Below are 13,357 nucleotides of genomic sequence, written 5' to 3'. Positions count from 1 at the left end.
AATGTAAGAAATGTTCTAATCCGGTATTTGTTAGAGATCGGATTGTAGTAGGTTTCCATTTTCATTTTAAATAAATGCAATTTAATATTAAAATAATTAAATATTTGATACGAGTTAGGGTTTGTGTTCCGTACTTTGTTTTCAATTTATGTAATTATTATTAATGGTATTAAATATGGTAGATTTCACAGTTTAAAAGTGGCAGCGTACCATTTTGTAAGCGGAATACCAACATGCAGTGGGTCACCTGATAGATGCTTTAATTGGGACAAACGATGAGGGTGGCATTGTGGAAGGAAAAAGACTATCATCCATAAGAACAATTGAAATTGAACATTATTTCTTTAACATGTTTTAGAATGCCAACTGCTGAATGCTGTTAGAGTTTTACTTTGATCATGCTGCCCAACATCCCTGGTTCGAGTAAAGGTTAGGGGTTTAGCAGTGTTGATCAAGGCAAAATGACAAGATACTTGAATGCTGTAAGCAGATGCCTCCAAGTCACCCAACCCACTATGCTCTGGTCGATGGGATTCTTTTAATAAAACAGTAAAATCTGATATATTAAGTCCACGTGTAGAATGCATTGTGTTAAATGAAAGAGCAGAACTCTAGCATTGTGGCCTTGGTGACTTGGGAACATCTTGTAATCTCATCGGTGATCAACCTCGCTGCAATATATAAAATGTAAACTTCCTGGTTTTGGACCTTCCTTAAATATTCCAATGACCATTTAAGCTCTGAAGAGTAGGAAAACATCCAGCATACCTCTATCTTTAATGTCCGAAGTAAGTACCAGATCCAGTCAGCTGAAAGGTGAAAACTGTCCAAAACTGCCATCACATGCTAAGCTTGTCGCTTGAGGAAGATTGCATCTCGCCCCATGCCACTGTTCTGTTTGTTGGTTTGAGAAGTCTTTTAAAGACCTCTAACACAAAATACTTTTGCTTCTTTCAGCTATGGATGGAGTCCCTTTTACTTTGCATCCCAAATTTGAAAACAAGAACATCTCCCCAAATGTGAGTATTATTTAAAAGTAGAAACTGAAAAAGCATTGTCGAAAATATGATTTATAATGCTGGATAAACAGCGGTCACTTTGGAATATTTGGCAGTGTTGTTCTGTGATCCAGATGTTCCGGAAGGAAGTGCTATTTACAAGGTCTTCAAGGCAATGCTGCATTTTTTCTACATGCACTTTGTGCACCCCCCCCCCTAAGCCTGGGTGCAATACCTTTATCAGTATACATCAGGAATTTCTAAAGATGATCCTTAATGCTCTGCTATTTTGGGTCGCACACGTTTGCTACTGCTTGGAATTGTAGGCTACTCCTGGTAAATAATAGTTATCTAGAGTACCTAACTCTTGGTATGAATGAAGGTTGAGTCACCTTTTCAGAAGTTCTCCGAATTTTTTGTTTTGCTGTGACCATTGTGATATGCTGGTGACATTTCTACAGGGAGAATATTCAAAAGTCATTTTACATTCAGAAGCTTCTACATTCAGTATTGCTTCCTGTGCACTGTATTAATGGAATGCAGGAACAAAAAAAATGGGAGTTTTGTTCTCTTGTGTGCACTGCACTTTAAAATAATCAGCATGGAAAAAAGTAGTTGGTGTGATAAAAGTGTAAAGACTACCAGATTACCTAAAGCCTAATTATTTTTCTAAACGTTTGTTTGTTTAGGTGTGGTCCTCTGCATTTCTAGATCTGCAGATCAAGACTCTCTCAGACATTGAAAACGAGGTTTGTAAGATCTGCAACATACAATTATGAGGCTTATATGTGGTAATCTAAGATGTATGTATACAAGAACTGGAGTCAGCAGATGTTTTTATAATCCTTTGAAGTTCATGGCACACGCACCACAGTCACGTAGCAGGCCATTACCCGAGTGATACCAAATTCAACCAGTATCAAAAGGAAATTGTATTCATAGATCAGTGAAAAACTTTCGTAAGCTGTGGCTACTTTTTGTCAGAAGCGTGGTTCTTGGGCAAGGCAACATGGATTGGGAGTAGGGCAGAGAGACTCCCAAGGTAAGGATGTTTCACTTAATTGAAACCCCGGACCCTCTAGTTCAAGACTGTCTTACATGACCAGCATGAAACTACTAAACCCTTCTCCCCTTTTGTCCCAAGGATAGCATACTGTCTGATTTTGCTGTTAAGAAAAAACACAGGAACTGAAATGTTTGGGTCCCCAAACACCTCCTACAGTGCCCACTCCTCAACCCAAGGTCGAGTCAAACCTCAATTTCCTTATTATTTATCTGCCATGATAAAAAATATTTATATACAATTCAGAGCACAGCAATAATGTAGTTTTGATCCAACACTGTGGCCGATCTAAATTTAATTAGAATAACACTCCAAAATAGCCAAAGGTGAACAGCACAACAAAGTCCATATAAACACAGTATATATATATATAGCAAGAAAGACCTGTGAGTGCTCCTATCCTTGTTTTCAAAAAAATAATTGTGAAAGCCACTTTCACCCGAGGAGGCGCCCGTTTTGTTGAAGTGTTCGGCAGCAGCGAGTGGTCATTGGAATATATATATATATATATATATATATTATCTGGTTGATTTGTTGACACGGCGATAGATTGAAGGCGCACACAGCCGTTGCGTGTTTCATCGTGTTGATGACTTTTTCAAGGCTTAAAATGTTGTAACCCTGTTTGGTCCTTTCAAAACGAGGGAAGAAACCTCAAACACTCTTTGTATAACGGGGTAGTATATGGTAAAGATACCTCTAAGTCATTGAGGATTGGGTAGATACAATGTCAAATTCAAATACGAAATCCCATAGAGAAGATTCGAACTCACAATTACATTGTAATTAACCTGTTTGTTTTGTATTAAGAGAAAGTATCACAAATCAGCATCAGGCATGCGTTAGCCCATTGTTCAGAGGGCGGCCCGTAGTAGCAACGCTCCCAATTCCTCGGCTTGAGTCTGAACGTTACTACTACATGCCGCCCTCTCTGAACAATGGACTAACGCATGTCTGATGTTGATTTGTGATACTTTCTCTTCATACAAAATGAAGAAGTTAATTACAATATACTTGTGAGTTCAAATATTCTCTATGGGAGGTCGTATATGAATTTGACATTGTATCTACCCAATCCTCGATGACTTAGAAGTATCTTTACCATATACTACCCTATTATATACGATGGGGCTTGAGGTTTCTTCCCTCATTTTGAAAGGACCAAAAGGGGCTACAATATTTTAAGCCTTGAAAAAGTCATCAACACGACGAAACACGTGTCGGCTGTCTGCGCCTTCAATCTATTGATGTGTCAACAAATCAACCTGCTATCTATAAATACTGTGTATATATGGACTTGTGCTGTTTAACTTTGGCTATTTTGAAGTGTTATCCGAATTAAATTTAGATTGACCACAGTGCCGTATCAAAACTACATTATTGCTGTGCTCTGAATTGTATATCAATTCTTGATTTATATGTGAAATTGAGTTTCCATATATTGATAAACACTACTATGATGGCATAGTGTTTTATTCATCTGAGCACGCTGTATCCGCTTTCATAGTGTACTTACAAACCTAATGGAAGTGCTAACTTTTCGTTATTACCACTGCCATCTTGTATCCTATTTTGATGTTAAAAAATATGTGGCTGCAGCTGGCCCTGGGGTGACAGATAGGTGTTGGTTACAACTTTTCCTTAATCTTGACTCCAGGTTCCACATAGTCTCAAACAGTCTGTACCAGCTGCAGGGTGGTTCCATAGGTTGTTCCTGTAAAGTCCAGCCACTTTTCAAGCAGAAACCTTTAAGGGAAAACGCAGTCTAAGTATTTATCTGCTGCAGAACCATCACCCAGAGGCATTTTTAGGTAAATAACAGCTGCAATAAAAAGCTGCATCCCCTAGATAAATTTCAGCAGGTCAAACCTGCCAATATTTACTGAGGGGATAAATACCAGGAAAATAACAGAACATGTAGAACTGGTGCGGTAAGCTCCAAAAGCCACTTCATACCCAGGATTGTGGGCAAAACTTTTAATAGGTCACGATTATCGCACCGGAAAAATTCCAAGCACTTTTGTGGCTCATTTTATAATATGCAATATTGATTTCGCAGGAAGCACATCTACTTGCTCTGAGGGCCTAAGTGTGCATCTTATAACAACCATGCCTACAAAGGGCCTCCCATTTTATCAGTGTACATGCACTATTGCTTTCCCTTTTAAACTTTAGCTCATCGGGTTTGGTAAAAGATGCACAAGCCTAAGCTGATGTCAGAAAATAATACAGAAGCAAAGCCACATTGCTGGGGTGTGGGATGAAACACCCACAGTACTGTTGCCCAAGCCCCCGATTCATTAACGGGCCTGGTTCATGCGCAACAGAAACACAAATATACTTGGACGTTATTGCCTGGTTAGAGACTTGCAACAAAGGACTGCTTTGTTAGAATGTTAGTGTTGCACACTCCATCCAACACAATGGAGTGGCAGCATCTCCAACTGATGTGAGTGACCTTCTGCCTGTACATTTGCATGCCTGTTCCTGGCTGCTGTCACTGAGTGACAGCAAGAGAGATTCTGCCACTGAAGTCCTTTTTCGTTGACAGCAACTTCGATAACCAGGGGGCAGCAGGGGTGTATCTCATTTCATGTGCCATCTAGTGTTTTGTGTATGAACAGCTCCCTCCGTAAAAGATGCTGCCGGTGTGAAGTAATGCTGTGCACTCTGCAGCACGTGTGGCTTTAGCTCAAATGACTGTGATGTCTGGAAGTGGGAGCAATGGGAGGTAGAATTCATTACATTGTTGTGGAGTCTACCATAACCCACGGTTGTCCAGAATGATTTTCTCACACTGTAAACTGATCATTTGATTTGAAGCTAGGCATAAGAGGGGGGGGGGAGGGGGGGGGGGGGTGGCGGTGGCGGCCGGCTGCCTGTGCCCGGTGGCGGCGGGCGACTGCCTGTGCGCCCCCCCAATGTAGACGTCATGGGAAGGAGATGGCTTACGGAACATGCTTATGCATGTCCACCGAAGACGACTTTCTAATTGCTGTACCCAGTGAGAATTTACTACCATAAAGGTAATTATATTTTACCCTTTTTAGGAATCCTCTTTTGAGGTGGACAACCTTCTCAGTTGGCAGGCCATTATTTAAAAATAGCACCTACTTTTCTGTGCTATAATAGATAACCATGTTTCTGGAAATGAATTCCATATTGATAGCCAAAAATGAAGATTTGTCAAATATATCTCTCATATGTTGGTACACAAGTGTGCAACACATGAGTATCTAACTGTAGCATCCCTGCCCACGCCATATTAGTTATACATTATATTATATTATATTAGAACATTTGAATGTTGGAAGCTCCATTGAAAACAATGGAGTAGTTCCTGGCTTATAATGGCTGGTATAAGCCCGGAGCTCCAACATTCCAATGCTCTGGCTGTGAACAAAGACTTCAGGGAGCCTGAGGGGATTTCAATCCCTTTTGTTTTGTTAGAACATTCTGCCCTCTAGTGGCAGAATGTTCTAATAGCCTTATAGCCCTTCGTAGCAGGGCTATACTGGCTTTTAAAGTCCCTCTGCTTTGTTAAAGTCCCTCGCCTTCGGCTCGGTCCTTTAACGCTGCAGCGGGCCTTTAACAGCCGGTATAGCCCGCTACGGTGGGCTATAAGGCTATATTATAACAAAAACACTGTTGACGGTTTTCAAAGAGGATATACATACAAATATATGAACAGGAAATTCCCTTCCTGGAGTTTAAAGATGATAAAAAGATGGTGATAAATTATTAGCAGTTGCTTAGCTACACACCGCAAACCTGGTTCCCTTGCTTCACTTGAAGATAATATGTATGATTACCTTTATTACCACCAAAAGGAGGAACAGTGTGTTCCTCTTTCACTTCAACATATTCTTAGGAACAGGCGGGAAAACCTCCAAAGCCAGGTAATATTGTAGTTATTCGGCATCAAAAAGATACGAAGGTTAATAGTACTTTAAAAGTTCTTGCAGTTTGTGGAACGTGCCACCACTTACAAATTGTCAACACAGATAAACAATTACAGAGAATCAAAAAATTACAATGAGTTGAAAAGGGTAGGTAATCGCCAATTAAAACCAGTATCAATAATGAAAATCTTCAGCAGTGGGTAGTACATTGTCAGAGGTTGAGCCCCACGCACAGGATTAAAAAGCTCTTGAGATAGTGAACGAGAGCAAGAAAAAAAACCAATGTTCAGCATTAAAGCCGCATTGGTCCTCATGTGGTGCGTCTGAGAGAGAGGTAATTTGTCTCAAAGTACGTTTTTTTTTTTTGGTGGTCTTTTTGTGTTATTAGAATATTTGATCTGGGAATAGATCCAGAGCAGACGGTTAATACTAATAATCCTCCTCCCTTTCATTTTTCAGTACAACTATGGATTTGTCGTTGAAAGAACTGCAGCTGCCAGACTTCCACCTAATGTCAGTTAGACTGGACTAAAGAAGTTATTGACCTGGAAGCACTACTTTACTGTGGATAAATCTTACAGCAGCACTCCACAAAACCCTTGGATTTTAAAAGAATTGCCATATTATCAGTAAACAGTTAATCAGCCAGTGTATGGAAGAACTAAAAATGATGCACCTTGTGACCAATTTGTTTGTTCCCGGAAGGACTCCATGTATTGGAAATGGCCTAAACCAGGCTTCTTCAATGAGTAGCTCGTGGGCTACAGGTAGCTCTCCTGTGTCCAGTCTACTAAATGAGAAGCCTTTGCTGACTGAATTATTATATGTATACCAAAACTGAAAAATATGTATTTGAAACAAATGTGTGTATTTTCTGAACTGATAAGCTGATGGTTGAATTTTCAAAATATATTTAAAGCCGATATTTGAGTGATAAATCGTGTGGCATTGGGGAGGTTTAGTACTAATATTATTACTCTGGTGCCAAGGGCATTTAATCTATGGTTATTATGTATTACCCAAGTAAAGGCATACAGCGCTAATCATAATAGTAGCTTGGGATGATTTTTATTGATCATAAGTAGCTCTCATTACAGAAACGTTTGGTGACCCCTGGCCTAAACAGTAGCTGACTCGTATTGGGGAATTCTATATCAGGAAAACAAAATAATTCTATCCTGTATTAAAGTGGGTCTTTTGCAAGGCAGAAAATTACAAATGGAGGAAAAGTGACATGGTTTTACAAGAATACTCCCCTGACCGGTGGGTTGCAATTTCTCACTTTACCTTGAGCAGCAACAATCCTTGTTTAGGTTATAAGGCTCTGAATTAGAAATTAGCGTTGGCAATGTTAGAAGTGTCTTGTTAGGTTGCCATTCTCAGAGTATGGCATTATATACACAAGAAGAACAAGTTACCTTAATCTAATTGTGAGCCAGGGAGGGAGGACTTTACTCAGGAAATTGTGATCATGACAGTTGCATGTACTAAGTGTTTTCAGTAAAACGACCTCAATGTTTGTTGTGTGTCCTTCTAAAATGTGTAATTTTAATATAATAATCGATACTCACTGAAAATTCAGCACTTTGAGAACTTCCAATATTTCCGTTATCCACAAATATATCAAATTTGCACACTGTTCAAATATACAGTAATGCATTGTATTTGATTTGTGCATCACCATTCGGACTGAAAACCCACTGTCAGCTTCATTAGAACAAAATGTATATATATGTATGTAATCTGTAGTTCCTAATCGCCTAATAATTTCCTTGGGGCTTCATGTATATAATTATCGATCTGTGCTAAATCTCACCTACTCATTAAATGTGCCAAGATTATTTAATTTAAACACATTAAAATGGCACCAAAGGATCACCAAGCGCCCTCCTGTGAGTGTACATTAATATCTTTGTTAATGTAGATTTCTACCAGGTGGTGGAGCAAGGTCTTTTTTAATTAAAGTTAATATTCTCATCATTCCCCTTTTTGTTTGTTTAAAGAAAACTGCTAATCATTCCATACATCAAGGTAGACAGTGATACAGTGCATTTAAATAAGTAGAAGAAACTTTTCCTGTTAGTTTAGGATTCTATATCGTTAAAAGGTAGTGATAAAAACGTAATAGCTTATTGCCATTTGCTGGAGTGCATTAACTGCTAATTGCCTGTTTTGCATTTCCAAAAAGAGAACTCCTAATAGATGTTAATGGCCGGCAACCAACAATTTTGCCAGTAACGCCTCTCCCTTACATAAAGAAAATCTGTCCTTGTCTGTTTATGCCTCAGGTCTGGCACTTATTCAACTCAGTCCTATAGTTCACACAAACAATGGTTCTCTCTTGCACTCTAAGTATTTCGAATGGTTGAATCAATTTCAACTTTTTATTAAGAATACCAGTTATTGGTAATGCCAAGATAGTTCAGTTGGTTACGTGCCTGCTGCGCATGTGTGTCTCTGGCTGATGAGGGGTGAAACCCCAAAACTGGTCCTAGGATGCTTGTTTCCAGTCCAGGGAGGACCTGGCCTGGCAGTTCGGGTTGGATTGTTCCCATGAGGCACAGGGTCAAGACTGATTTGCATATGGCTGGGTTCAAACTGGAATAGCATGGGGTGCAAAAAACGATGGGTTTAGGCACAGATCTCTGTACTGGGGTGAATGTACGACATTGTTCTGCATTCTGTCCATCAATTTTTCTTTTTGTATGCGTGCGTCTGACCAGCAAATGGCAGAATTAAATCTAGATGGATCAACTTGACTTTTCATTTTTCCAATATCAATGAAATGGGACTTTTGAGTTTGGTAATACTAACATCTCTTACTCCACATGTAAAGTCTCATGGTTTGAGCACTATATTAATACCCACATTCTACAAGTTTCTTTAGGTGGTTTAAGCATATAGAGATAGCTGGTGTGTTGTTACTCTGATTGCATTGATGCACTTCTACAGTGAATCTTCCGATGACATGCATGCTATGTCCTTAGTAAAAAAAAAAAAAAAAAACCTTCCTTTGGACATATTGTACGGTCGAAATGTTGATGCAAAACTGTACCATTGCACTTTATGTAATCAAAACATGTAAGTTCAAAATTAAACTGGCACCATGGCATCCATACATTTTTGCCCAGGATTGGCTATATATATAAAGTTCGTAATTTAAATATAACCAGTATTGGCAAAGCTAATAAGTCCCGCCTATGCAAGATTTATTGACTTTGTCAATGGTGTTTTTTAGCCATGTTGGACGGCAGCATGGCTGGAAATAAAAAGTAAAAACACTAGTTGTGTCAGAACGCTTTTTTTTTTTCCTTCACATTCAGCCATGTTGCACAGCATTGACAAGCCCAATAGATCTCGCATAGGCAAGACCTACTGGCTTTGCCTATTGGCGCAGATGAAGGAGAGCGTCACCGGGTTGTGGCTGCACAACAAAATTTCATCTGTGAACGAGCTATGGATGCCACCGGGTCTCGCCTCCCTGTTAACAGCCTCTGCCTTCTAATACATCCGTCTTTAGTTTCACAGCTTGTCAAGTTGAAGCTGCTCTTAGGCATGCTAAATTATGTGAGGGCTAGGCTGTTACTGGCCCAGAAAATAATTGAGGGACACTCTGGGCTTCACACTTCGATCAGAGAGGGACCAAGTGTCATGCTGGATATCTCTAGTGTGTTATAGGTGTTTAAATCACGAAAAGCAGTGACTTGCTCGCCCTGCTCTGCTCCATGCACTGGATGTCTCGTACAATCCGTTTTATTGTATTTTTCAAACTGAAAATATTTTTGTAGTGACATTGGCAGTAAGGTGTTTATACCAATATGACAAGTTGAAAGTGAAGTAAATTTTAAGAATACTTGTTGGTGGCAAGTTGGGACTTTTTGGTGTGTTCTCGGCGTATAGTTTGTTGCAGTGAAACTCCTGTTAATAAAGACCTTTGGCCTGTGAATTAGCTGGTGCTGAATAAGATGTCCCTGCTATGGAGGGAGCAGCAGGCAGGGGGAGTGGGAGAAGAAATAGCACTTCAGTCACGTCTGGAGCAGCGGGCAGGCAAGGATTAACATGAATCAATCTGTGCTTGGACTCTGCTCCACAGCAAAGAAGTGGCGTTTGGCCTGCACTGGCCAATTAAGGTGACTTTAAAGAAGAGGTAAGCTGCAGCCAAAAATAGTAAGTAATGGGAGGGCTCAAAGCCCTGTTTGTATACAATAGTGACTTGTGCATGCACTCACAGGTTCGATCCTAAAAAGGGATAGGTGAGGGCTATTTTTATACATCATGACCAGAACACTAACCCATTGTCAACAATTTTTGCACCGCAAAAGCCATATAATTATTGAGGGTATTTTTTGCCGCGAAGGGCTTCCTCAACAATCAACATTACCACAAGGCCATATTAAAGTCAGACTATGCACTGCCAGGTTTACTTGCATAATAAAATTGCAGACCTGGTCTTCTTCTGTTTTATGGCAATATAATGATTATCCACAGTTTATACTTTTACATTATTTAAGCCCCAAATATCAATTAACTCTGTAATGGTTAATATTTCATTTTTAATGATCATATAGAAAACATTCCTTCTAATTTGCATTTAACACTCATTTTATCAAGTGCTTCAATACACCTTGACCAATTAGCTATCCTGTAAATTGTTTGTGCACGTATTCATTGTGAAATGGAACGGGATACAAATGAGAATACTCCAATTGAACCTTCCCCACCACTCTTCTTTTTTATGGCCCACAATTTAAAGATTTGTTTTTAGAGTTCACAATGGATGCCACTTAATCCAACTTTTAAATTTATTTTTATACCTTAAATGCATTCTATAAATATAATTAGTGTCTGGTAAATTGAATAATAAAATCGCCGACTTTCAGTTTTTTTGGGTATGGGTACAGAGTTAATTATGGTTCTGCACATTTGTTAAGTCCTCCTAAGGGGGATATCTCAATTTCTGAGTGCTAAAATGACCTTCACCGTTCCACTTGGAATCAGGTTCCATTGGGGTTGAAATATATACTAAGTTGTCTGCTAGAAAATGACCTTTATTGAGCGACATTACATAATTTAAGCAAGTACAGTTATTAGTTATTTCATAATTGCTCATCATATAAAATGATAGTGAGGCAGTCAACCATTTTAGGGTTGCTTTTGTTATATCTTTTTAAATCAAATCAGATTGTGTTTGTAATTAAACTGATTCATAAATGTATCTAACATGTACAGTCATGAGTTAAATATTATTTGCATCTGTTTTCTGAAGTTTCTTAAGTCTGTTAAATCTGAAAGCTGCAGTGTGAATAATTCAAGTCATGAAATGTACATTACGTAAATAAAAATCATTAATTGTACTATTGCACATACAAAACACGTATGTTGAAACTTAATTATTAACACTTTATTTTAGTTGTGCAAATCCTTGGCATTTGATAATTGTAGAAGTTTTATTTTAAAAAGTAAACATTACTCTCAGGGTTATTCCCTAATTTCCTGTAACACTTGGTTTGAGGCTTTTTATTGCACGTTTGTGTCATCTGGTGTTGGGTTTGTAATCCTGAAACCTATTTGTCTTCAAACCCATGATGTGCCCCCATCTGGTAGCCTGTGTAATAATTGTAATTCGAAGAAGCTGCTCAATAGTACTTTAAAGTTTGGTGGGCAGCTCTCCAGCGCAGCAGAGCGATGTTCTCCACTTCCCTAGCTGAAGACCGCCCACCATACTTGGAGATCCTGGAAAGAGGACGGGGATCTTTGTCCCCTCAGCAGAGCAGAAGCTCTGCTAAATGCACTGAAGCTTTCCCATTCAAACATTTTTGTTTTTCAAAAACAAAGCCCCCCATAGTGAGAGTTTGCTATTGAAAAACAAAAGGCAGTGACGAGCAGGGAGTTTTCTACCTGTGCTTAGAGGGTCCTTTGTTAGGTGTACAATTCTGTACCCAGTCCTGAACAGGAAAAATGGGGTAGACGGGCTAACAAACATTGACCAATTGCCCAATAGGGGATTGGACATCCGTCAAAGGGTTAGGCCCAGCAGAGGCTGCGCAGTTAGAAACCTGGTGCTTCCCCCAACTCTTCAGTAGAGCTGTGAACTGCAAGTTTGCTGGACAAGCCATCTGCCAAACTCTAAATCAGGCCCAGCGTCTTTAACACGGCTTGACCCACTTTTACTAATTTCCTTACCTCCATACCAACACAGTAGCATTCAGTGATTTATGTACTGAAGTCCATGTTGTGGCTCTGCAAATGTCGCATGTGGAATGTTGCACAGAAAGGTCATTTTGGCACACTTCTATGTTGAATGTTCCTGTGGTTTACCACTGTGTGTGCGTTTTGGACATACATAACATACTTTAATACATCTTACAATGTATCTAGCAACAGGTGAATTTGATGGCAATGACCCCCATGCCCAAATCATTTTAGCATTTTGGAGAACTGAAGGGAGTTAATGCCCCGTTTCTGCATGCAGTAGTCATGTTGTTTGTGTGAACCACAAAACAACTTGATCTGGAGCTGTTAACAATACATTGCAGGCTACAAACACTGCAGTCGCGTAGAATGTTTATCTTACATTTTTGATTCTGTGGGACTCCACTTGCCCCAAAATGCAAGGTTTGACAAATGCACCCCTTAGCGTATCAGAGAAGTGCCCGTCCAATAAAAAATCTTCAATATTCCACCATAGCATAGTTGCTTGTGTCTACTGGCTCACTAAGCACTTATGTAAAGGATGGATTTAAATTTGTGTATGAGGGGCCAAAAGACCATCACTCCTAACAGTTTCATTAATTACCACCCTTGTAGAGAATTAGATTGCTGTTAGAAATCTTTCAGCACTCTCCCTTCTGTGGAAGAGGCATGCACATTTATGGAATTGAGAGTTGAGCTAATAAATTCTGAGTTTGTTAGGGTTACACATAGTATTTTTCAACATTGAGGCATAGCTATAGCGTGTGTAGTAATGTCACTGATTTCTGTGTGGCTAACAGGCATTTTTATTATGTCTTCCCCTTTACCATCCAGTTGTCTAGGAAGGGTAACAGTTTGACAATGCAAATGACCAGCCACCACCATTAGGCAGTAAATATCATTGACGCCTACTTTATCCCAAAAAGTAGCACCTTGAATTCAATTGGTAATGTTTTCAACCTATCGGAAATCAGAGGTGCTGGTGATGGTTTGATGGCATCAGGATGTGTAAATAGGCATTCTTTAGATCTAATTTTGCCTTAAAATTTCCTTCGAAAAGCAGGATAACTTCCTGCAGAAATGTCCGATTAAATTGACTGCAATGTTTAGTAAACGCAAGTTCAAGATTGATCTCAACAGCCCGTCTTTCTTTGGAATCACGAAATAGACTGTGGAGGTTGTTCTTCGCTGGGGCATTCGGC

General features: G+C 39.4%; 1 protein-coding gene across 1 annotated transcript in view; it reads left to right on the top strand.

Moving 5' to 3' along the window:
* MVB12A (multivesicular body subunit 12A) overlaps positions 1-11,334 on the top strand; it is a 54,979-nt gene extending 43,645 nt beyond the window's left edge. The window contains exons 8-11 of the mRNA XM_085654254.1: positions 958-1,019; positions 1,688-1,747; positions 6,423-8,009; positions 8,075-11,334. Of these exons, the coding sequence (XP_085510380.1) occupies positions 958-1,019; positions 1,688-1,747; positions 6,423-6,485 (185 nt within the window). The 3' untranslated portion in view covers positions 6,486-8,009; positions 8,075-11,334. The remainder of the gene's footprint in view (positions 1-957; positions 1,020-1,687; positions 1,748-6,422; positions 8,010-8,074) is intronic.
* The last annotated feature ends 2,023 nt before the right edge of the window (positions 11,335-13,357 follow it).

The sequence above is a fragment of the Triturus cristatus genome, chromosome 4_1, assembly GCF_964204655.1.
Source record: "Triturus cristatus chromosome 4_1, aTriCri1.1, whole genome shotgun sequence".
NCBI lineage: Eukaryota > Metazoa > Chordata > Amphibia > Caudata > Salamandridae > Triturus > Triturus cristatus.
The sequence above is the reverse complement of the archived record's forward strand: the minus strand, read 5'-3'. Positions and strand labels throughout refer to the sequence as shown.